The sequence below is a fragment of the Lygodium microphyllum genome, chromosome 21 (assembly GCF_053477565.2).
Source record: "Lygodium microphyllum isolate KBCC chromosome 21, Lygodium_microphyllum_v1.1.10, whole genome shotgun sequence".
Taxonomy (NCBI): Eukaryota; Viridiplantae; Streptophyta; class Polypodiopsida; order Schizaeales; family Lygodiaceae; genus Lygodium; species Lygodium microphyllum.
Genome location: NC_141155.1, coordinates 87,533,898 through 87,560,803, shown reverse-complemented (window position 1 = coordinate 87,560,803; position 26,906 = coordinate 87,533,898). Strand labels below are relative to the sequence as shown.

The 26,906-nt window shown below is 39.0% G+C and overlaps 1 protein-coding gene across 1 annotated transcript; it reads left to right on the top strand.

Moving 5' to 3' along the window:
* Positions 1-16,626: 16,626 nt before the first annotated feature.
* Positions 16,627-21,015, top strand: LOC148018247 (cryptochrome-1-like). Its single transcript, XM_087661414.1, has 5 exons — positions 16,627-17,588; positions 18,241-18,465; positions 18,699-19,405; positions 19,492-19,984; positions 20,081-21,015. The coding sequence occupies exons 1-4, from the start codon at positions 17,258-17,260 to the stop codon at positions 19,711-19,713; spliced, it is 1,485 nt and encodes a 494-aa protein (XP_087517540.1). The 5' UTR covers positions 16,627-17,257; the 3' UTR covers positions 19,714-19,984; positions 20,081-21,015.
* Positions 21,016-26,906: the final 5,891 nt, after the last annotated feature.

The following is a 26,906-nucleotide window of genomic DNA, read 5'->3' as shown; positions in this document are numbered from 1 at the left end:
TGCATGGAAGACAAAATCATCTAGGTCACATCACACATTTCACTTCCATAACTCATCAAAAGAGAACCCATGTGTTCTTAGGCATGCTTTAATGGAGCTTTAATGAAGCACCACATGGCAACATGCAAGAAACTTTCTCACGATTTTGGTATTGGGGAATATATGAATATATATATATATATATATATATATATATATATATATATATATATATATATATATATATATATATATATAAATCACCACCTAGCGGTCAAAGTATACAACACTAGTAATCTTGATAAAGCAACAACTCTTTTCATTATTTAATGTACCCATGGTAGTGTTTTCTTAAAAGGAACTTGATTTGATAGAGAAACAAAATCACAAAAATTGACAAGAGCCAACTTTGAGCATAAATGATGGAGTGCCTTGCATCATCATTGAATAATATAAACAAGAGATCTTTCTCCACCACTTCTCTAAAATATTGGTTTTTGTTCAATTTCTATTTGTTTTTGAAACCCCACATAGGGAATGCTTGTTGTCATCATCATCATCAAGCAACCAAAATGAGCAACCTTGCATCCACCATCTTCTTCAAAGGGTAACTTTTGTTAATTTCTTATTTGTTCAATTTCGACCATTATTTCTCTAATAAAGCAGGAGCCTTTCAAAGTGCATCCTCAGTGGCTACATGTATGACCAATGACATGCAATGTTGTGCCACATTAGCGAGGTGGTTGGCCCAAACCTTGCATGACCAAACCTTACTTATACATGTACAAATTGCTTATAAGTATATATTTTTAAGAGATCATACCCATTCTTCACATGGCACTATCAATTTTGTATTTCTTTTTGTTTGAATGGGAATAAACAAAGCAGATCTTGGGGTGTTGTTTTGGTTGTGACCTATAGGATGAAATTTGCAACCTTACCTTGGTGTTCTTTTTGAAGTATTGTTTCTTAGGACATAGAAGTTGAGAAATTGATTTTGGGCTTCAAGCAAAGCCTAATTTTGGCATTGATCTTAATGTATGATGATAGAGTTTTTCATAAAACAAACAGTGCCTTGTGTAATAATAATATCTAATAGATTTTGATTTTCTCCAATAATATAAGGTGGATAACATACTATGGTGATGTAGACACAACATACAAACCAACTTGGATCAATGGATTTTATCAAAAGAGATACCTTGATATGAAAACAAAACCAACAAAGCATTTTGGTCCTCATTAATGCTTTTAAAAAACCTAGGTTGAGTGTAATTCACCTTCATATTTTGAAATTTCCTTTTAAACTAAAATTAAAAGATGGGTAAAGCTTCAAAATGTAAACTTTTAATATAAAAACCTTCAAATATAGGCATTTTACCACTTCAATTTTCCATTGAAGGTTTTTCACCTTTTGGAGAAAGCTTTTTTCAAGCATTGCTCCTCACATTGAGAATTTGCAATTGAGGATTTTCCTAACTCTCAAAATTTAGGATATCTAGGAGACATTCTCATGAGGTAGTTCCTTGGAAACTATTTCCAATGGTTTTTACCGAAAGCTTGAAACCCCTCCAAGTAACATGGGGTGGTTTTTGGTGAAAACCTCTTGCTCCTTTGAGGTGGTTTTTGGTGAAAACCTCTTGCTCCTTTAGGATATCTAGGAGACATTCTCATGAGGTAGTTCCTTGGAAATTATTTCCAATGGTTTTCACCGAAAGCTTGAAACCCCTCCAAGTAACATGGGGTGGTTTTTGGTGAAAACCTCTTACTCCTTTCAGAACCTAGCTTGGGTGGTTTCTAACTAGAAAACCACATCTTGCTTTACGAAAGGTCCTAAAATAAAACCTTCGTCAAACATTATTTTAGGTTAAGATCTCAATTTCTTGTATATTTGAATGTACAAGTTTTCCAAACTATCTCTCATGTGAACAAAAGGGAGCTATTCACACGTGGATTTTCAATAGGAAACCATTTTCTAGAGAGTTCCCCATTACCAAAAGAGGTTTCTTGGAAACCAGAAACCAATCAAAATTTTGGTTTCTAGAAAACCCCCTCATGAGAACAGCTCCCTAGTGAAAGCTTCAAATTTTGGCAATGCTAGCAACCTACAAACGTTGTCATTGAGTGTGAGCCCTATCATGGGTTCAAAACCCACAATGGAGAGGCTCATTAGTGTCTTATCCCTGGGGATGTATGTACCCATTGGTGAATAAGGTAGGGGGTTTCCCAACCACCAATAATCTAGCTATGTATTTTGAAGAAAAGCTTGCAACCCAAAGCACAAAATATTTGTGGCATGTGAATCTATTTAGAGAGAAAGGGAGGGGGGAGGAAATGTTGGGGGAAAGAGAGGTAAAAAAAAGAAATATCATTAAGAGAGAGTGCAAAAAGAAAATGTGAAGATCAAGAAATGAAAATTTGGAGGGGGGAGAGGGATATCTTGGAGAGAGAGAGAGAGATTTAGGGGAGGGGGAGAGAGCGAGAGAGATTTAGGGAGAGAAATTTGAGAGAGAGAGAGAGAGAGAGAGAGAGAACTGAAATTTTGGAAAGAGGAAAATACTTAGAAATTGAGAGAGGGAGGGAGAGGGTATTTTGGGGGAAAGAGAGGTTTAGAATAAATAAATATTGTAAAGACCATGAGCACAAAAGAAAATGCAAATATGTAGAGGGAAATTTTGAGAGAGAGAGAGAGGGAGAGAGAATTAGTGAGATAAAGCAAAACATTTGGAAAGAGGGAAAAATTTAGAGAGAGAGGGAGTGAGGGGAGGAAATTTTGGGGAAAACAGAGGAAGAAATAACTATTGTAGAGAGAGAGAGAGAGAGAGAGAGAGAGATGCATTTGGTCTACAAAAAATTTGGGTTTTTGAGCATGTGGAAGAGAGAGTGTGTGTGAGAAAGGAAGAGAGAGAGAGAAAGGAGGAGAGAGAGAGGGGGGAGAGGGGGAGGAAATTTTGGGGACAAAAGAGGTAGAAGAAAAAAGTTTTGTAGAGAGAGTGAGAATCTCATTTTGTCTACAAAAATTTAGGATGTTTGAGCATATGCAAGAGAGAGAGAGAGAGAGAGAGAGAGAGAGATTACAATTCATAAAAAAAAGTTAGGGTTTTTGAGCCTGTGGAGAGAGAGTGTGTGTGTGTATGTATGCACATGCACATGTGGAAGGAAAAATTGAGAGAGAGAGAGAGAGGGGGGAGGGGGGAGAACAATAATTTAAAGAGAGACGGGGAGTACACACACACACACGCAGAGAAAGAGAGAGAGAGAGAGAGAGAGAGAGAGAGAGCAAAGTTTAGAGATGAAGATATAGAATATTGGCTCAAAGAGAGAGTAACGATGGTAGTGTGACTGAAAGTAAGGAAGTGTGCGAGTGAGGTGGAGCACCACCCGCAGAAACCGGATTGTGTGGCGCCAAACCGACTGTTAAGGGCAGTTTTGGCACCAACGGTACCATTACCACTCTTGGAAGGACACGTGGAGGCCTCGAGACTCTCCTCTGCCATGTTCTTGGTAGACAAGACATCTGTCCCTGTGGAAAGACAACATGCCGCATCAGGCGCTCATGCTAATAGTCTCGTCATCCTGCAAGGGCTGCCCCCCAGGTAGGGATATCTCCTCTCCACCATGGAACTAGCATTCCCTCCCATCCTGAATCAGCTTTGTCCCTCATCCCACTCCCATTCGGCACATATGTGGCATCCACTTCGTCCATTATGGACATGACAATGGCGCCCCCCTCCCCGCCTACTAATTACCATGGTAGATTCCCCATCAAGGACCAGAGATTTAGAGGAACCATGGCAGAGGTATTTAGTAGCACCAATGGGCAGAGAAACCACCCCTCTCAGTTACAGCATCAATCGTCCCAGCATGCCGCGAAAGGGAAAAGCTCCACACCCGTGGCCACGACCCAGCTGTCCCCACTTAGGCAAGAAGTCCCTAAAGGTATCGACAAGCTTCAACAAGAAATGGTCAGCAAAGGTGTTATGGGAAGCTCTAGCATACAGTCTTCGGGCAAATCCGGACCTTCTACCACTGTGCCGGTGGCCGACTTTGGGGAAGGGCAAGAGCGAGTTTTTTTAGCGAGCTTTTGAGTGAGTTTTTTTTTGCAATCCCTCTATTTTTATTCCACATAGTTCTTCTAGCCTTAGATATACCCATCTTCACTTCCACTTCCACTACCACAAATGTACCCATCTCCACTTCCACCACCACTGCTACCGCCGCCATCGGCCATTGTTGCTAGCTCTACCATCACCGTCACCACCGTTACCTTCACCACCACCTTTACTTTCTCACTCTCTTTCTCTCACTTACTCACTCACTCATGCACGCACACACACACAATCTCTCTCTCTCTCTCTCTCTCTCTCTCATTTGCATTAAAAAAGTATTTGTGTGAGTACTCTAGGTTTGACATAACTTATTTTACATTGGATTATAATATGTGTCACAATAAATAGTTCACTCTTTACTTGTAAATAGCTCTCTCTCTCTCTCTCTCTCTCTCTCTCTCTCTCTCTCTCTCTCTCTCTCTCTCTCTCGTTTGCACTACAAAAGTATTTGTGCAAGTACTCTAGCTTTGACATAACTTATTTTACATTGGATTATAATAGGTGTCACAATAAATAGTTCGCTCTTTACTTGCAAATAGTTCTCTCTCTCTCACACACACATTTACAATACAAAATAATTTCTACAAGCAATCTAGATCTAGATTTATATTATATTGATCTCTAGCAAGTGTACTATTGTTCCACAAACTGATAGACAATTATAGTAAAATATTATTATAAATTTAATTATAGCTAACCAAGCAAGGTGTGTATATATTTTCTCAATAAAATAAAATGCATTTGCTATAAGAATTAGAAGTCTTTGCTTTGCTAGTCACACTATGGGCTATGTTGAAAATCTTTTTCTCTTTTTAAATATGAGATGTAAGTTCTCTTCCATATGCATGGATTGGTGTATAAACATGTTTATATTTGTATCCATTCCAAATACTCACTAAATATTTTTCTTTATACATGGCTCTAACAACCTCATTAAACATTGGTTAAAAAGTAAAAACTCATTATTAAAACTTACACATTTGTGGATTATTTATTATGGTGGCAAGAAGAGATATTGATTGGTGAAAATATGTATAAATTTGATGCTCAATCAATATGCTTAATGAGAGAGAGAGAGAGAGAGAGAGAGAGAGAGAGAGAGAGAGAGAGAGAGAGAGAGAGCATTATTTTGATCTCTCATTGTGCATGCATTTGCTAGCTTGACATCATATTGCTGTAATATTAATATTCAAATGCTATAAAATATAGTTATATTTCTTTGAACTAATCATATGTGTGTACATGTGTATGTGTGTATTAGGACTTTCAATATACACACATAAATATATGCATGTGTGTGTGTGTGTGTGTGTGTGTGTGTGTGTGTGTGAGGGAGAGAAATAGAGACTCTTGGTTATAATAGTTTTTGAATAAGAGAGATATATAGAAACAAGTTTTAATGAGGCACACACACATGTGCATGCATTCATGCATGCACACACACACACATATACATAGAGAGACAAATCAAAGTATTTGGATAAGAGAGAGATATAGAAACAAGTTCTTAATAAGACATCCATGTGCGTGCATGCATGCACACGCATATATACATAGAGAGACAAATCAAGGTAGGTTTGTGTATTGTATATTACATAAAGAAGAGACATAGCTTTAAATATTATTGCTCATACAAACTCTAATCCACCTTGACTAAGTAATTCATAAATGGTTTGTCTAGTCTTTAAAATAAAAAATGCATTCTAGATACTTTGAATGCAAGGAATTTCAATTGGAAGGGTAATAGGACAAAATGGAGGAGAGAGAGAGAGGAGAAAGAGATAAAAATAACTTTTGGATAAGAGAGAGAGGAAGAGAGAGAGAGATATAAAAATACTTTTTGATGAGAGACAAGAAAGATGTGTTTTTTAAAAAATCATCGATAATAGAGAAAAAAAGAAATGTGAAAACTTGTTTGGATAGAGATGTACATTTTTCAAATTAATGTAAGAGAGACCCAAAAGTAGTATTGTAGTATTATAGGAGAGAGTGTTAGAAATTTTTGAAGCCAAAGAAGGGGGCGTTGGCACCTCCTTCTCTTTGGCTTCAAAAATTTCTAACACTCTCTCCTATAATATTACCTTAGACTCTCTCCTACATTAATAGCCTTGGATCTTTATACACACACACAGACACACACACACACACATTCTCTCTCTCTCTCTCTCTCTCTCTCTCTCTCTCTCTCTCTCTCTCAACAATATTATTTTTGGGCCTTTCTTATACATTAATAGCTTTGAATTTTTATCTAAACACACACACAATCTCTCCCTCTCTTTCTCTCTCCTTGTAGCTTTAAAAAAATCTAGCAACTCTCTCCTATAATACCATAATACTATCTTTGGACTTCTCCCATATTAATAGCTTTGGACCTTTATCACCACATACACACACACACACACATATGTGCATGTATGTATATGTGTGTGGCTTTAAAAAATATTTTAACTTTCTCTTACAATACTACATTTGGGCCTTTCCTACACATTAATAGCTTTGGATCTTTATCAATACACATACACATGCACACACTCTCTCTCACTAACTCACACACTCACTCATTCACACACACACACACAAACTATATATATATATATATGGCTTAAAACAATTATAGCAACTCTCTTCTATAATACTACAATACTACTTTTGGGCTTCTCTTACATTAATAACTTTGGACACACATTCTCTCTCTCTCTCTCTCTCTCTCTCTAGATTAACTTCCTCTATTTAAAAGTTTTTTGTCTAAGTACAATTAGATGAAAAAGTCACATTTTGATTACAATTTCAATAGTATAATTTTAAAAAAATATTTGATAATGTCTTTATTTTTCCAAATACACAATGCAAAAGAAAATAGCCATTATATGTTATGTTAATTATTAGTTTTCTATGTTAGGATTTAAAAATATCCCAAAAGAGAGGACTGTTTTTTATTTATAAAGTTTAAACATTTCAATATAGTTCATTCAAAAAGTCTCAATCTACTATATCTCATATTAAAACATATCATAAATATGTATATAATTTGATCTTCTTAGCTAGTAATTATTTTTATATCTTCTCTCTCATCAAACATTATTTTAAAACTTTCCTCTCCTTTTCTCTCTCATAAAAAATCTCTCTTTCTCTATTAACTCTATTAAGTCTTGAATGATGAGAGAGAGAGAGAGAGAGAGAGAGAGAGAGAGAGAGAGAGAGAGAGAGAGAGAGAAACACACAGAGGTACAAGAGATATATATAGTGAGAAATGAAGATAAGGGCCATGCACAAACATATACACATACACACACATACAGAGAGAGAGAGAGAGACGCATACACACATGCACTACTTAATTTATTACTTAGTTAATAACTTAATTATTAATTATTTTTTACTTAATTATTAAATAAAAATATAAAGAGAGGAGGGAGAGAGATAGAGACAAATGAGAGAAGGAGAAAGCGAGATAACGAGAGAGAGAGAGAGAGAGAGATTATGTGACTTACTTTGACTTTTTTTTTGGTCAAGAAGGGGGTTGCTAGCAACTCATCGAGAAGAGGATTGCTTGCAACCCCTTCTTGAGATGATTTTTTTTTTCACAAGTCTCCTCCATCATTTCTTCGAGGGGACTTGTGAAAAAAAATTTCACCGAACAGGGTGTTGCCGGCAATCCCTTCTCAACAAATTTGTTTTTCACAAGTCCTCTCTTTTAAAAAAATCACTAAACATAGAGCTGTCAATAACCCCTTCCCAACCAAAAAAAATTCCATAAGTCCCCTCAAAGAGATAGGGGCAACTTGTGAATTTTTTCACTGAGAAGGGTTTGCCAGCAACCCTTGTCTAGCGACAAAAAATTTCACGTCCCCTTAGACATATGATGGAGGGGAGTTGTGATTCAAAGCATTCTCTCTCTCTCTCTCTCTCTCTCTCTCTCTCTCTCTCTCTCTCTCTCTCTCTCTCTCTCTCTCTCTTGCCAAGAAGGGGTTGCTGGCAACCCCTATTCGGCAAAAAAAAAAAGTTATCCCCTTAGAGAGATGATGATAAAGTCACATAATCTCTCTCTCTCTCTCTCTCTCTCTCTCTCTCTCTCTCTCTCTCTCTCTTAGTGAGGAAATTACTACAAAATTCAACTGGATAAAGATTTGTTCTTCTCATTCACATAGGAGATAAAGAGAATTTCAAACTAGATGATGATATTGAGTCTCAAAAGTCACGCAAGTTAGCAGCATGGAGACTTCTCTACAAACAAAAGTTGATATCCTTCTATAGAAGTATATTTGCAATGGTATCTTGTCGATGTATTCTCTATATGTAATAGAACTATGAATGGTAGGTTCATGTGTGGGTAATTGGAGAAGGAGATATTCAAACTTTGCCAAGAAAAATTCATAGACTAGGTGCATTTGAAGAAGGAGTAGCTCATATATAAGGATCACCAAATTGAGCAATAGCGGAATGAGGTGTACTGGAGATGTCATATCTTCCTCGACTACCTAAAGGTGAATTCCCCTCCAATGAGAAGGCATTATACCAAACATACTCGAATGAAAAAATGTGCAAGAGACATAAGGATCTAGATTCCAGTAAGTAATTCCACATGTATTCTTTAGAATATATTACACTTTTATGTCTTCTTCTAAACAGAATATGGATTATCATTGGAAAGTGATACCTCCAGTGCATTTCTTTTTGTAACTCATTCTTCAGTAAGGAGTCAGGGTGAAGCCACAATTTCTAAAATGTTTTGATGATATTGATTGGCCACAATTAACCCCTACAATGATACTATTTGTGGATGATAGCATTAAGAAGATACATTGTAACTTACCTAACTCCTTTACATATCCATTTACATTTTAAGAAAATCCCATGGATACCATCCTCGTCAAACACATGCTTCCCTACTTGACTGAGGTAAATCCTTTCAATAGCATTGTCTTGGAATACATGCTTCCATGTTTGATTGAGCAAGTACATTTTCACGGGGGAATCTAGGAGTTTGTTAGAGAACATCCATTTCACCCTCCAGCAATGGATATCTGGATTGATATTTAATATTTGCAATAAATATGTTCATTTACTTTGCGCATAGTAGTTCACTAACTTGCAAATGCATTTGTGTATTTAGTATTTTTTTGTAGATTTTATAATAAGTTCATGCAATATGATGTGAAATATATCAATATATTAAAATATTTGATTATTAAAGTATGGAGTTTAAAATGAAGAATTCTTGAAAAGAATAACAATTACAAGTAATGAAGCAATATGGAGATATATTTTATGGAGATTGTGAAGCAATTGCTTGCAAGGGTCTATTGTAAATGAATGCATAACTTCTGTCCATATGTAAGCCTAATCAAATGAGAAAGAGAGAGAGCAATGTGCAAGTGTAAGTAGATCTGTCTGTAGTTTGCTTGTGTGTGCATAATTAAAGTACTAACACATCAAGATGTAATTATAAAATACATGTAAAGAAGGGAGAGAGAGAGAAGATATAAATGTATATGTAGTGTGATATCTCATATATATGCATAATTGAACCATTAACATCGTGATAATATTATCAAAGATAAGCACATCAACTTAATCTAGTGATGTAAATAAGTTAAGGAGAGAGAACTACTAATGCATTGTTAGAGAGAGAGAGAGAGAGAGATGATAAATGATAGAGTTGGGGGTGAAAAAGACAGAGAGAGAGAGAGAGAGAGGGGAGGAGGAGGAGATTGTTATTCAGAAGGAGGAGAGGGAGATGCATGTTGTGGATCCCCAATACGTGTGTGTGTGTGTGTGACAGACAGAGAGAGAGAGAGAGAGGAATGTGTAAGTGTAAGTGTATCTAGTTTTACTCTTGTGTGCACAATTAAAGTACTAATACATCATGATGCAATTATAACATGTATGCAAATAATTGAGAGAGGGGACGTGAATGTATACGAAGTGTGATATCACTTGTGTGTGTAATTTGACTACTAACGTTGTGATAATATTATAAAAAATAATCACATAAGCTTAATGTAGTGATGTAAAGCAATTAAGGAGAGAGAGAACTACTAGTGTTGAGAGAGAGAGAGAGAGAGAGAGAGAGAGAGAGAGAGTTGGGGTAAAAAAGAGAAAGAGAGAGAGAGATAGAAAGAGACTGTGTTATTGAGGGGAAGGAGGAGAGGGAGATGCATGTTGTGGGTCTCTAAGAAATGAGAGAGAGAAAGAGAAATGTTATTGAGGGGAGTGAGATGTCGGTAGTTGGTCTCCAACATATGAGAGAGAGAGAGAGAGAGGAGAATCAGTTGTGGTTTTGATGAGGAGGAGGAGAGTAAGATGTGGTGATGTAGTGGTAGTGGTAGTGGTAGTAATGTTATTGAGGGGAGTGAGATGTCAGTGGTTGGTCCCTAACATACGAGGAGAGAGAGAGGAGAATCAGTTATGGTTCTAATGAGGAGAGGGAGAGTAAGATGTAGTGGTGGCAGTGGTGGTGCTAGTGGTGGTGGTGGTGGTGGCGGTAGCGGCGGCAATGGAGGAGCAGCATTGGTGCTTGAATATGCCCAAAAGGAAAAGAGGTCCAAGTGGACTATGTGGAATAAAACTTGAGGTTGCCAAAAAAGCTCGCTCTAAAAGCTCGATTCTCGCATGCACTCCCGACTCCCCCCCTCTCGCTCCTCAACTGACTCCAATGAAGAAGCGGACCAAGAAGATACATTCTCTATTCAGATTCCAGATGATGGTGTTTCTCATAGGATAAAAGAGTATCAAGCCAAAGCGATGTATGGTTTGTGTCATGGTTCGCGTCAGCCAAACAGAAGTCCTCAAAGCTTGGATGAGAGATCATTGGTAGCCCCTTGGTATTAGGGTGCTACATGCTAGGTATTTTCCCAATAATTACATCCTTTTCCTCTTTGAATCTCACCAAATGGCAGTCCATGTGATGTCCTTTGGACAATGGATGCTAAAGAGCTCCCCGTTAACCCTATTTAGGTGGGATGAATCCTTTGACCCTCTCGGTCCTAAGCCAAGCAAAGTACTTATATGGGTCAAGTTCTCCAACCTCCCGGACCATTTTTACCCCTTCCTCCACTCCATAGCTACCCCCATAGGCAAAATCCTAGGGCAATGACCTTACTCAGATATTAACCCGAGATGGCACCCCCATGTGCTAGTTGAGGTAGACCTAAGCAAAAAATTGCACAATTCCGTCCTAATCAAGAACAACATTGGAGTTGTTCTAAGAAAGCAAGAAATTGTTTATAAGAACCTCCCCAATTCTTGTTTCAAATGTCACAAACAAGGACATTTCATAAAGGATTGCCTCGAATGGGCTAAAGAAGATGATTCTAGTAACTCGAAATCAGGAGCGAAAGAAGTCTCGGAATCTGGGGTCAATAATGATAGATATGATAGCTTCTAATCAATACAGAATATGAAATCAAAATGTTCCAAATCAAAGGGTAAGGCCAAACATGCCTCCATTTCAGCCTCTAACAGTAGATACTCTCCATTGCTTATGAGTCTCGAGAACTCTGAAACACAGCGCAAGCCTAAAGGCAAAACACACCCACTGTTGTCTAATGCATTAGATTTGGACAATGAGGACTTTATTGATGGTTGAAAGTTTTTTAACAAAACGGCCAACTCTGTTTTGATGGATCAGAGAAGGGCTCGGAAATTAATCCCCCTCCACAGGGTGAGACCATGTAGGTAGGGGAGGATTTAGAAGGGGAGGAGGAAGAGAGTCACCCCTCCTCGAACCATTGGGTGGGACATCATGAGGCCACTCTCCCTAATAGCATAAGTATAGAAGAGCACAAAGAACATCACAATGGGTAGAAGGGCCCCACTCTAATGGAGATGAACAAGCATTAGCAGCAAACGACGGCATTCTAAGGTAGGAGCGGGGCCTCGATAGCCCTGTGAGCACTTCAGGTAAAGACAAAGGTAAGAAACCAAATAAAGTAGGTAAAAACTTAATGACTTAAATATGATTTCATATAACTGCAAAGGACTCTCAAAATAGTCCAGAGCATTAGTATTCCGCAATTGGCTACATCTGAATGCCATTAACCCCAACATCATTGGCCTCCAAGAAGTCAAAATAGCTGGTAAGTGATTGGAGAATAACCTCCAAACCATTAAAAATGAATATACATGGTACTCAACCAATCCTAGGGGGGGAAAAAGGAGCTGTAATTGGTGCAGGCTCCAAATTGCAACCTTACATCCAAGAAGTTCTCTTGGATCCAAGCAACTATTGGTGTTAGTCTCAAAGGCATTGAGGAGTTTGCAGTTATCTCAGTATATGCTTGGGGAACAAATAAAGATAAACCTAGAATATGGGACTTGATTAAACTCCTAGTTTGCTTGATTACCCTTGCAAGGGATTTTAATTTTGTTGAAAAATTAGACGATCGTTTTGAAGCTAAGGGGAACATTATCTTAGGTAAGGAGAGAGACTCATGGCTCAATCTCAAAGGATTCCAGAGCCTAATCGAACCTAACCTGGAGGCTGACTTCACTTGGTTGAATAATCAACGCGGGAGCCTTCTAAGGAAAGCCAGACTTGATAGATTCTATGTCACAATATGACTGCTATCCACCTTCATGGATGCCAAGACCAAGACATGGCACAACATCTCCCTCTGTGACCATAAACCAGTCCAACTTACTCTTTCCACTACTAATCACATCGTTAGAGCGGGGTGGTTCCACGCAGATCAGTCCTTGCTCCAGATGGACTTCGTCCAGAAATCCTTGGAGGCCATATGGAGGGGGAATGTCACACTTCCACTTACTTTAGCTAAGGCTTGGGAATCAATGGTAAAGGACACCTAGAGATTCCTAAGAGAGACCAAACTTCAAGTTACCAAGCATAGAAGGGAAAAAAGAAACCTGATCTACCAAGAGGTTATCTTGCTGGGAAAAGCAGTGGAAGATGGACAGATCGAAGTGCAATATATATTTTTGGAATCCAAAAGCAGACTTCGTCATGAAGAATTGGCTGAAGCCGAATCCCTCCAGGTGTACTTTCGAGGATGGTGGGCGGGTAAAATTGATTGCCCCATGAAAGAACAATTTAAGTTACTCAAGCTCAAGAAGGAGAGGGACAAAATCCCACTACTTATAAAGGATGACGGTCAAGTCTCGCAAGAGGAAAATCTTGAGATTGCCTACGACTACTTCACAAGGATATTCAATCAATCCTCTCAGTTACACCCGGTTAAGACTGCTGCAAGGGTTGAAATAACTAGATGTCATCACTCAGTAGTTCCGAAATCCATAGCAAAGCTTCTAGAAGAAGACCTAAAGCAAATAGAACTTAGCGACACCATAGACTCTCTCTCAAAAGGAAAATCTCCAGGCCTCGACAATGAATTCTTTCAAGAATTCAAGCAACTCCTCCTCTCTCCTCTTACTAGGGTTTGGAAGGAGGCTATGACTAAAGGGTCTCTTCCTTTGTGCATCAATGAAGGGGTAGTCAAGTTGATTCATTAAGAAGGACTCCAAGGAAGACCTAGCTAATTGGAGGCCAATCACGTGTTTATCAATAGCCTATGAAATCTTCGCCAAAACTCTAGCTAGAAGGCTAAGTACCCACCTCCATAAGTGGATTAGATGGGAACAAAAAGGCTTCATTAAAGGTAGGTACATTCTAGATGCAATTATAGGTCTGTGGGAGGGGATGGAACACGCTTCGAGAACTAGTCAAGATATCATCTTCCTTAAGATCGATTTCAACAAAGCATATGATAGGATAGGATAGAGTGGGACTTCATCCCATAGTCCCTTCACAATATGGGACTCGGGCATAGATTCATCAGATATGTTAGTGTGTTGTTTGGCAACGCTTCAACAAGAATCTCCATCAACGGAGCACTTACCAAACCGGACATCCTTAGAAGATCCATCCGGCAGGGATGTCCCCTGGCACCCTAATGTTCGCCATAACTACAGATGCACTAGAATGGATGTTAGAAGACCAACTCAACTAGGGTAATATCCAGGGCACCCAACTCCCAAACTCAGCTAGACAGATGCTGCTCAACTTATTTGCTGATAACACAAATGCCACCATCAAGAATGATGATCTTTCACTTAAAACCTTATGGATGTGCCTCCACAAATTCTATCAGGCTTCAGGATCTAAAATAAATCATGCTGAAATAGGCATTCGATCCATGCTAGCCCCCCCTGCCCCAATGTCTTTTGGATGAAGGATGCCAAGTCATCCAAGAAGGAAAAATATTGAGACTCCTAGGTATTCCGATGGGTTTTGGGGTCACTTTGAAACAAAGATGGTAGTGGGTAATGGACAAGCTCAGTGGTAAGCTAGATTGCTGGAAGGGTTTTCAAAATGGGATGACCGCGAGGAAGTTTGTTGTCCTACATCACTTTGTATACTCTTCCTGTATCTACTTCCTTGCGTGTTGGAAACCAAGTAATTCATGCATTAAACAGTTAGATGCCTTTTGTAGAAACTTTCTATGGGGAGAGAACTTTCATGGGTATAAAATGCCTAAAGTAGCTTGGAATACTTGTATCCTGGAAAAAAAAAGGGTGGCCTGGGCCTCCTAGATATAAATCTACTGGCATCCAAATTAGCTGCAAAATGGATCATGAGAAGCTTGCTCCTTCTAGAAGACGACTAGACCATACTCTTGAATCACAACTTCCAAAAAGGGGTAATCTATGAGGGGATTACCTTTCAAAACTTACCAGTATTAAACATCCTCTTTAGTCAAACATGTTTCCATATAAAAAAACCCTCTCAACTTCTCAGGACCATGTGGGATGCCTAGCTACAATATAAGATAGAGTTCCCACTTGAAATCAAAAGGAAAAAATTCGTGCATGGGCACCTAATGACTCAGTTTGGTTCAACCTTACTATACCCCCAATCAAGGAAGAGCTAGCCAAAACAGCAGGCAAACTCCAAAAGAAAGGCATCCACATGTGAAATAACCTTTGGGATAGCACACATAAGCCATGGAAAAAACTGTTAGCCCTCAAAATGGAGTTCAGACTTAACAATCAAGACCTCGATACAATCATGAATAGAATTAATGTCTGGGATGCTTCTAATACTGGTTGGATGCTTAGTAGTCTGCATGTTAAAGTAGAGGACATCCATTGGAAAGGAAGACTTCAACTTCTCCCCCTCCCGCCCTTGACGGACATAAGACTAGTAGGTAAACTCAATAAATGGTGGAACAGTCAGTGGTCAGAAGCTCAGTGGTACTACCAATTCGAGCAAGCATGGTCGGTCTCCCTGCCCCCTAAACAATCAATTTTGTTATGGACTATCCTTCATCATGCTATGTGGACTAATGAGAAGGCAGCCCGAATTGGCAAGGGGAATGGACTATGCCCCATGTGTGGTCACTGGTCAGAGTCCATTCCCCACCTAGAACTGCACAGAATTATCTTTCCCCTTCACCCTACCTCTCTCTCGTAGAAAGAGATCCTTCTTCCCCTAGTTATTTGGACGGTGTTAAGAAGAGCATATCTATGGGCCATTTGGACCTTCAGGTACGACTATGTTTTTAAAAGGAAGCGCTCTAAGCCTAAATAGTCATTTATCTCCCTTGTTTGGTGGTAGGTGGCTGACATAAAGACGATCATTCGCAAAGAAGAAGCTAGGAGGATGCTGCAGAGAGGCAACACTCCAATGGGGAAGAAGGAGAGGAAAGACACATTGATGGCTAAAGAAAGGGAAGTTGCTGAGGTACTCATTTCCTTAAAGGAAGCCATCATGGAGGCCCGTCCATCTTTAGCTGCGGAAACATAGAGCACATCAACCCATGCTAGTCGTGGAGGCAGTCCAATTTTTGTGTCTTCGCCACCTACCCATGGCCAGTGGATGTCCGTTCACTTTTGTGACCCAATGCTTATATAGTGTTTGAGTGGATGCTACCACACACTCATGTATACATCTATACTAGTGACTGTCTCTAAGTACCACTCAATGTAGTTTTCCTCCCCAGCTTAACAATGTTGACACTTCCCCTTGTATAAACCTCTTTACTCGAATACAAATCAATGCTTTAAAAAAAAGAGAGAGAGATAGGGAGAGTAACTAAAGAGATAGAGGGAGGGAAAGACAGAGAGAGAGAGAGAGAGAGAGAGAGAGAAGAGAAGTGAGAGAGATGATATAAAATAAGAAGAGAAAGAAAAAAGTTAAGAGAGAGAGAGATAATAAAAATGAGAAGAGCCGCACGACAACTTATTAAGGAACACCGGAATGGTCTATTTGTCTAGCACAAACAATGTACAACTTTTCTTTCTTTAATGGAGAAATATCTCTCATTGAACAATGAAAACCTTTGGCTAATACGCCAAAAATACAACTTTTTCTTTGAAGCCTTATTTATTTTTCTGGAGAAATATCTCGCATTGAAAACCTCTGGCTAATACGCCAAAATACAGCTTTTCTTTCTTGAATGAAGTCTTGTCTTGTTTATTTTGAAGCGTGAGGCGTCCGAGAAGCCACATAAGTTTTACAACTGAATGGGTGGGCTGGTGTGGGTGGTACCCACAAACGATAGAAGGATGCACATGCATGATGCGACGTTGATCAGACCCAGTAACCAATATAATCAATCACAGTAATCAGGGCGGCATGGAATAAGGATAATTTAGAAGGATTATTATTCCCTTTTCAAATGAAAATGATTGCAGCAGGTCAGGCAAAGCTCACAAGCTTAAGAAGAAGAAGAAGCAGATCAAGAGGCATCGGCTAAGCCCCAGCTGTTTGAGAAAGAGAGACAACACAAGCAGCAGCAGAGATTAGGGACCCATCCAGCCCTGTTTGCTCCCTAGGGCTCCATTGCTGTGCTGCAAAGCTCAAGCAGGACAGAGAGGACAAGCTGCAGCAGAAACATCGATCAGATAAGGGGATAATTCAGCACGGTTTTCCCCCTATGGCACCATTGCTGTGCTGTAAAGCTCAAGCTGCATGATAAGGAGAGAGAGGACCAAGCAGCAGCAGAAGCAAATATCAGACAAAGGACCAATTTAGCACTCTTTGCTCCCTTGGGCTCCATTGCTGTGCTGCAAAGCTCAACAGCAGCAGCAGCAGCAGAAGCAAAGATCACTTAAAGGACCAATTCAGCACTATTTGCCCTGCAGGGCTTCATTGCTGTGCCCCCTGCTGCATGACCCTGGCCACCTGGCCCTGTTGACATGCCCCCCTGCACATGGCTGCCACCATCGTCTGGCTGAGACGTGACCTGCGCATCGATGACAACCCTGCCCTTGCTGCAGCTGCAGCTGCTGCGGCATTTGCAGCAGGCCCTCATGCTGGCCTTGTCATCCCCGTGTTCATTTGGGCACCTGAAGAAGAGGGACAGTTTCAGCCTGGGCGTGTCTCGAGGTGGTGGCTAAAGCAGAGCCTGTTACATCTTGCTGACTCACTGTCGCACCTCGGCTCGCCGCTCGTACTTTGCAGGTCCAGCAATTCTCTTGCTGCACTTGCAGAGCTTGTACGGCACACAGGAGCAACTCAAGTCTACTTCAACCAACTCTATGGTTCAGCTCTAACTTTTAGCTAGCACAGAGATTGATTATGTCTATCTGTTTGTCTTCTCTTGCATTGAGGGTTTGCTGCTTACACTTCATATGCAAAGTACAACAGTTATATTTCTCATTTACAACTTCCAAATCTTCCTTTGCTTTTTGGAAGGAATGTGCACCTCAATGCTTCTTTAATGGTATCATCACCAGTTAATAAAGTTCCTTTTGGTTGTCACCTAACAACAATGTAGGTTTTGTTTCTTCTTATGAACCAGAAGCACTGACGTTTGTCAGACAGAGACCTCTCATTTGCACACCTGTGCTGAAAGGAAAGGTTTTCCGCTTGTCTGGATATGGCAAATAGAGGCATACAGTAGCTAGTAGAAACTTACCGATTTTCATATTTAAAAGCTCTGTAGCCTTCTTGAGTCATCTGTGTGAAGAACATAAATAAGCATGCATGAAAGTGAGCGGAGATCTCATTTGTGCAGAATGAAAAAGAAAACCCTTGGGACATTTTGCTTGCCTCAAAGTAGCAATCTATGAAGAAGCATGCAAAACCTTATTAAGATGGATTTTTGGTGAACTACTTTGTTTACCTCAAGAAAGTGTATCTTAAATGTTGCAGATCCCATTTTAAGAAAGCCTAGTATCTTCAATGTTGCAGATCCCATTTCTTTAGTCCGGGATCACAGGGTGAAGGAGGGACTTACACAGGTTGGTGTTACTGTCAAGTGTTTCAATGCCGACCTATTATACGAGCCTTGGGAGATGAAGAATATTGAGGGTAGGCCTTTCACCAGCTTTGATGCATTCTGGGCCAAATTCATGAACATGGATGTGGAACCAGAGGCCCCATTATTACCACCAAAGCGTCTTCTGGGTTTACCAGGTCAGATCTGCAATAAGTTATGGGCAAGACTCCAAATTATGTAGATCACTATGACTGTGATTTTGTGTCTCTCCTTTAGATGGATTTTATTGTTCTTCTCGTAGGACTTAACTTCTAATTGTGTAACCTACTATTACTCGTGTAGGGAACCATTCAGTTGAATTTTTCTGTATGGTTATGATACTTGCATGAAATCACTTCAGCTACCTCTTTAATGGGGCTCTCTCTTTTAGGTGGTGTTCCAACCTGCTCCCTGGAAGACTTGGAACTTGAGAATGAGTTTGAGAAGGCTAGTAATGCATTGCTCGCGCGAGCATGGTCTCCTGGATGGTGTAATGCAGATAAGGCCCTTGAGGCCTTCATAGAAGGGAATCTTGTAACTTATGCCAGTAGCTATGGTAAGGTTGATGGGGCCACCACGTCCTTTTTGTCACCTTATCTGCACTATGGGGAGTTGAGTGTGAGGAAGTTGTTTCACAGCATTCGAATGAAGCTGGTACTATGGTCAAAGGAAGGAAAATTAGGTTGTGAACAGAGCGTCAACCTGTTTCTTAGGTCCATTGGTTACAGAGAATATGCTAGGTATTTATGCTTTAACTTTCCTTTTACACATGAGCGACTTCTTGTGCAAAGCAAGAGGGCATTCCCTTGGCGTGTAGATGAGGGGCTGTTCAAAGCATGGAGGCAAGGTCGGACAGGCTATCCGCTTGTGGATGCTGGTATGCGTGAGATCTGGGCCACAGGATGGCTGCACAACAGAATCCGTGTGATTGTTGCCAGCTTCTTCGTCAAGTTTCTGCAGTTACCTTGGACATGGGGCATGAAGTACTTCTGGGATGCTCTTCTTGATGCAGATCTTGAGAATGATATCTTGGGTTGGCAATACATCTCAGGTGGTCTCCCTGATGGTCACGAATTTCATCGTATGGACAATCCTCAGGTAAGCATATTGTGTCTATTGTGGTTTGTCAATTTTGATCTGTCCTACAAGGGAATCAAACAGATTATTATGGATTTGCTATGCAGCTGGAAGGCTATAAATATGACCCTCAAGGAGAGTATGTGAGACGATGGCTGCCAGAGTTGTGTAGGTTGCCCACTGAATGGATCCATCATCCTTGGGATGCTCCCCCGGGTGTGCTTCGTGCTGCTGGGGTAGAACTGGGATGCAATTATCCCCGACCTGTAGTAGAATTTGCAGCTGCTCGAAAGCGCTTGGAAATGGCACTAGCAGGAGTGGTAATTTGAACATGGAATCTGCAATGTCACAATGTAATTTGCTCCAGGAGCTGTACTCATGTCCACGCTGAGGTTGAGGACTCACATCGAGTTCTTCACATACTTCCTCCCTTGAATGAACAAATCCTCTGCATCTTCAGCCCAGTTACCTGTCCTCATTATGGCTGCCCACTGCCGGAATTGTGAGAAGGTTCCCAACATGTGCCTCCGCAAAGCTGCTTAAGAACACACGGGTTTGCCTTTTGCTGAAGATGGCTCTGAAATGTGTGATGTGACCTAGGTGGTGACTTTCACATCCCTTTCATGCAGTGTATGTTTTTCTTTTCCTGCGTTGTTTCTTTGCAAAGCTAGTTCCTTATTATTGTGTTCTGTGCAGATGTATGCACTTTGGAGCATTGTATGTTCATTCCAATGGCACTTGGGCACCCTACAAGCAGCACCCTGTTTACATTAGTTGAACCTGCTAGGGTGGTTGAAGGTCTTACGGCCGAGTTGAGCTTTGATGGTCAACATAGTGGTGTATAAAGTGGACCTTTCTTAAAGAGTTGCAGTTATAATAGCTATACCCAGCTTTGATGTAAATGTTTAGATTGTCTGATTTCCAGTAGCTTCTGCTAATCAAAAGGCATATGTTAGTTATTTTGCTCAACTATTGTCTGTGCATGCTCAGCTAGAGTGCCAACCTCTGTTTTGTGGAGACAAAATGGCCTTTTAATTGCTTGATGTTGGCAGTTGTCCTCCTGGTTTCAAGCAGATATCTATGGAGTGGTATGGTGTGCTGTGGGATGTAAGAAAGTATTTCTTTCTCATTGAATGATCCTCTCTGAACAATAACTCGTATTTGTTTCCTTTATTCATGCTGCTGTGGGGTAAAGGCATTTAGTAAATCTGTCAAAGGTGAAGGTTATATTCAATAGGAAGATAATTGAAAACTTTTCAGGTCTTCTAATGCTGATAATGAGCAAAACACCCATAGTCACTATCAAGATTGACTTGGAAAATTGAATTGCCTAGCGGCTGAAATGTGGACTCAAATCTGCGAGGTTGTGGGTTCAAATCTTGCCAGCTGTTTGATGTGGTTGGACACCTATATTCATGTGGTGTGCTTATGGATAGTATTGGACCTATACTATTGATGTGCATACAGCTAGCTTTAAGTTCCTTCATTTTAAAAAGGTAGAAGTTTGGGCTCTTGCCCACTTGAACACTTGGACCTTCTTGATAGGGTCATGGAGGAGAGTTCTAGAGTAGTGGAGCTCCATTGGTTAAACTTTACTTGATTCAACACAAATCACAATAAATAACAAAATTTACTAATCTAAATTTAAACTTTACCAATTAATATTGGGTAGTTAACACTTATTTGAACTCAACAATCAATGCTCCTTGTGATATTTCATAAGTTCAAATATGGATTGATATTCATCAATCTTCCATACAAGTGGTTGTCGCAAAGGATTAACAACAACAATAATCTATGTGCCCCTTGATTGGACTAGGGATTGAGCATAAGTTGATTATTGGGTTCTTGCATGGGGGCGTAGTCTAGTGGAAATGGACTTATTGCTTGATCAACAGTACATTCTCAATTCATAACTTTTGCTATGAGTATGGGGTTTTCAATTATTGGGCAAGGATCTCTAGGTGACTAAGCAACCGTACTGGCTATTTCAAATTAGGGTTTTAGCATAAAAAATCATTGTTCTTCACCAATGATTGGAATTTATTGGGAATTATTGAGGGATTATCAAAGAATGAGACAAGGAATCGATTGGAGGGAGAATCTTTTGTATGATAGCTTTAAGGGTGATTTTGATGGGGCCAAGCCCTTGGAAAGGAGGGATAGAACTCTAATGCAATTAGTGAGGCTCCTTATCCTATTACCACTTCTCACTAAGAGTTCTCCCTCCACTTTAGTGAGATTTTCCCAAATCGATTAAAATTGATGGAAAATGAAAGATTGTGTATTGCAAAGTCAATAACTAATCTTAAGTTTTTGGTGAAATCTATACTTCTTTACTATATTGTAATTATTGAAATTGCCAAACTTCATAATTTCTTACATAACATGCATGCATTGTCCTTGAATTTCTTATTCTCAAATTATGATACTCTCTTAGAAATATAAGCACACTATATTGAAATCTCACACACATGCATGCACACGCACACACACACCCACCCACATGCATGCACACACACACACACACCCACCCACATGAAATTAGCTTTTCTTCTCAAATAGAGTGATAGATAACTTGATTCAATACAATTTACAATAGGTAAAAAATTTTACAAATCTAAAATTTAAACGTTAGTAATTAATCAATCTTAAGAGTTTATACGTGTCTGGGCCCAACAATAAGCACTCCTTGTCATATTTCTTAAGTTTAAATGTGTGAGATATCGATTGATTTCCTTCAATCTTCAATACAAATGGTTTTCACAAATGACCAAGAAAAACAACAATCTATGTGCCTCGTGATTTGATAGGAGATTGAGCAAAATTGATCCTTCAGCTCTTGCATGTGAGCTAAATCTAATGAAAGTGGGCTCATTGCTTAGATTAGTTATAAATTCTCAATTCATAATTTTTGCTATGAGTATGTGGTCCTCAATTATTGAGCAGGGATCTCTAGGTGACAAAGAAGCCCTAATGCCTATTGCAAATTAGGGTTTTAGCAATAATAATAATAATAATAATTTACCAATTGGTTGAAAACTTTGGGAAATTGTTGAGGAATTGTCAGAGAATGAGATAGAGAATCAATTGGAGAAAATCTTTTGAATGATAGCTTTGATGGTGATTTTTATGGCACCAATTGCTTCAAAAGGGGGATAAAACTTGAATGCAACTAGTGAGCCCTCCTCTTCTATTGCCACCTTTCACTAAGGTTTCCTTCTTCACTTTAGTGAGATCTTCCCCTATAATTAAAATTGATGGAAAATGAAAGATTTTATGCTGCAAAATGCAAACTAATCTTTGTTCTTTGGTGAAATCTAAACTTCTTTACTATATTGAAAAATTGATGAATTTGCCAAATTTGACAACAATACTACATAGCATGCATATAATGTTCTTGAATGTGTTTTTCTCAAATTATGATACTAAAAAATATAAGCACTTTATATTGAAAGCTCTCTCTCTCTCTCTCTCTCTCTCTCTCTCTCTCTCTCTCTCTCTCTCTCTCTCTCTCTCTCTCTCTCTCTCTCTCTCTCTCTCTCTCTCTCTCTCTCTTAAAAATAGGCTTCCTTCTTGGATAGGTAGATAGATAACTTGATTCAACACAAACTACAATAAGTAATAAAATTCATAATAATTAGCACTCCTTGTGGTATTTCTTAAGTTAAATATGATCAAATATGGATTGATCTCCTTTAATCTTCAATGCAAATGGTTGTCATAATTGGTCAATAACAACAATAATATATGTGCCCATTGATTTGATTAGAGATTGAGCACAAATTGATACTTGGGCTCTTGCATGTGAGCTAAATCTAATGGAAGGGGGCTCATTGCTTAGATTAACTATAAATTCTCAATCCACAACTTCTGCTATGAGTATGTGATCCTCAATTATTGAGCAAGGATCTCTAGTGACTAAGAAGCTCTAATGCCTATTACAAATTAGGGTTTTAGAATTAAAAATCATTGTTATTCTTTGCCAATGGCTAAAAACTTTTGGGAATTGTTGAGGGATTGTCAAAGAATGAGAAAGAGAATCAATTGGAGAGAATCTTTTGAATGATAGCTTTGATGGTGATTTTGATGGCACCAACTGCTTCAAAAAGGGAATAAAACTCTAGTGCAACTAATGAGCTCCTATCTTCTATCCTCTTTTATGTGTGTGTGATCAACCATTGCTTAATAAATCAAGTTGTCACCAATCTTAGAGCAACGTTTGGATGATATTCTCTATGGCTTTTGGGTCTTCTACTAGTTGGCACAACTCCCATTTGTTCTTGGCTAGCTAGAAACCTTTCTCACAGTAGCTCTCCACCTCCCTCCACCTTTAGAATGGATGGCCACCTACTTTGCTAGCTGCAAACAACCTTCTCTGAGCTTACATGGGCAAGTTTGCTAAGTGTTAGCCTTTTAAAAGCAATTTCTAGCATCAGTTAATTCATTTTTAGAATCTGCTTTTTTGAGAAATAATTAATTATTTATTTATTATTGGCCAACAATTCGTTGGTATCCATTCACATTTAATGTTCGAATCCCTTTGGAACCTTAAGTTTTTCCCAATATTAAATGACCTTAGACTAGTATTAATTAATTAACTAATGCTTAGCTTTAATGTCACCACAATATATTTTAAAGATTCATTTATGTCCTAGGCCCAACTTGACATAAGGCACCCATAAGTACCTCTAAGGCATAACTTACACAATTTTTGTAAATGTCATCCATTGTTCACCTAGGGTCACCCTAACTTAGCTAACTTGCACTTCACATGTGCACAACTTAATAATGCCAAAGCTAAGTGTTAAAATTACAGGACCCCATGATAGAACTCCCCTTGGAATCCTTGCAATAAAATGTGACATCAAGGCATTACTGACCACTCAAAACACATGTTGGCATCGTAGTCAAACAACATGTGCACTTATTGCTTAATCATGCTTATGCCCTCTATATGTTTGAATTTAGAGCCATTTACACCAATTATGATCCACACACATGAATTATAACCACTATTAGAACCATAAGGGATGCATCTGCATTCCAAAACCCAACACTATTATGACTATCAAGGCAAAGTAATGCATAAAAATTGAGCACAAACAATGCCTTATAGCAATGATGCCCCACATGATACTCATGTTAAACCACATGTAATTTAGGCCAATATACTTCTCTTGCGTGACCTACAAATGTATGTTGCATACCATCCACATGTCTTCACATGCCTTGCAAATATAGATGACATACAAATGTACATTCTATGTATTCTATGTATGTCAGTAGCCTTGTAAATGCATAGTTTTAGAGCCTAGGTGCGGATCATACAAATTCACATTCCAACTCACAATGACTACTACACTGAATAATGATCCCAATGGCCAAAATTCTGTCAACACATAGAACCATGGATGCAAACAAATTTTATCTTAGTTCCACTACATAACCAAGCTATCAATTTGTAGGGGAGTGGAGGTGTAACCTCCCTTTTGAGCATCAAACAATACTTTGGATCCTCTATGCCTTATAGGTACGTGCCCAATCCAAAGTTGACTCTAAATTGAAACACATAAAGGTAAATCATTGAGAATGATGTGGTCACCCTCCTCTGTCCATGTGCATAGGTGAAATAATCCTAGAATTTCATCAAATAGTACTAGAAAGTTTACCTCCTCAAGACCCACACTAAGTTCTAGGTCTTCTTCTATCTAGATCACATAGATCCTTGTAACTTTCACATTGTTGACAAAAATTGGTACATTTGCCCCATTTCTCTCATGAGTAGCATTGTATGAAGCATTTGCATGACCATCATTAATATAATGGGCCCCAATTGCACCGAGGCTAGCAAATTCATTTCCAAACATGCCACTTGGTGCCCCAAACATCATGCCAATATTAGTATGCATGGAATTCTTGCATTCCTCTAGCCATACCTAGATACATTGGGCCCTGCCTTCCATGTGTTTCTTACTACATACCATAAGGATTTGTGCCATACATTCCCATAGACAAAGCCCCTGTATGGAAAATAGATCCACCACCAAAGCATCCCCATAGATGTTCCTTGAATAGTCATTGCATGGAAAATATATTGATCATCAAAGTATCACAAGTATCCTACATTAGCATCCATGCGTTGCTATCCAAAACTCATTGGATTGGCGGTACCAAGTTGGCCTTGCATTTGTGGTACTTGCACCATCGACATCATTTGCTTGTGTGCATCTTGTAACTAAAGTGGCTCTTCTTTTGTAACATCATGTTGTCCCAAAGCTTTAGAAGATGACTTGTTAGCCTTTGTTGTCCTTTGAAAAAACATTCAAGAATTGCACAAACCAAGGATTCTTTACCAACTTTGTAAAGAGATCAACCATCATCCTCAATTGTGCCTTAAACTGATCATCATCCTTTTCTTCTTATTGGTCATCAACATTTTGAGGCCTTCAAATAACAGCTTCTTGGTCAAATCCAACATTCTTAGCATGCTACCCATGCTATATGATCATTTTCCAATATTAGGTATTTCGTTTTTCCCAATGCTTTGAGAACGTGCAAATTGTGAATAATCTTTATGACTTGAACCCATTTCACTAGACTATGATAAGATGCTTGTTGCTTTGCACTTAACTGATCACAATTTCACCAAGAACACAAAATCTCCAACTTGTCCACAAGTGCCTCAGGTCCACCTACCCACCAAGGGAGTTAATGTGATATGGTAATGGAACCATGAGACCATTCTTCCTTCTCCAAAACAATGGTAAATGGCACTAATTATAACCAACAATAAATTCACATAGACTAAAATATAAATGTTGGAAAAGAGACTCCCAATTGGCCCCAAACAAGTGGCATCCCTTGCAATATTGAGTGGAAGGTGCATACTAATTAACACTTCCTTTACACGAATGAGTAATATTTTAGCTTTTTTTTCATCTTCTATGCCTATTAATTTTACAAACTTCATCACACATTTTTCATTGAGTGCATTAGTTAGATAAGTAATGTTGAGAACTAAATATTTCTATCTCTTATTAGTGCTCTCATCTGGAAAAGTTGAGAACGTTGACTTCCAGTCATCTCATTTTTAAATTTATTCCAATATAACAAATATGTTGATTAAATAAAAAATCCCAAACTATATATGAAGTTAGCACTCTTCTTCAAAACTTCCCAAATACATATATTTCTTGACAATATGGTAAACTATTTGGAAGACATTTATAATTATTATTTTTCCTTAGCCACGTTTCTCTATTATTTTGGCTTGACTATCTAAAAACTTCTTTTTCAAAATTTATTGATTATGTAGCTCTAATGCCTCATGTATTTACAATACATGTCTTTGACTTGTTTTACTTCCCTCATTTGCAAAAGCTCTCTCTGTCTCTGTCTCTCTCTCTATGGGTGCATTTAAGGCTAGCCAAGGTGTTCTCTTTGCCATCCCGCAAGTTTTTCCATTAGGTAGGTAAATCTTCTTCCTCGTTGCCTCTTGTAGCTCTTGCACCATTGATGG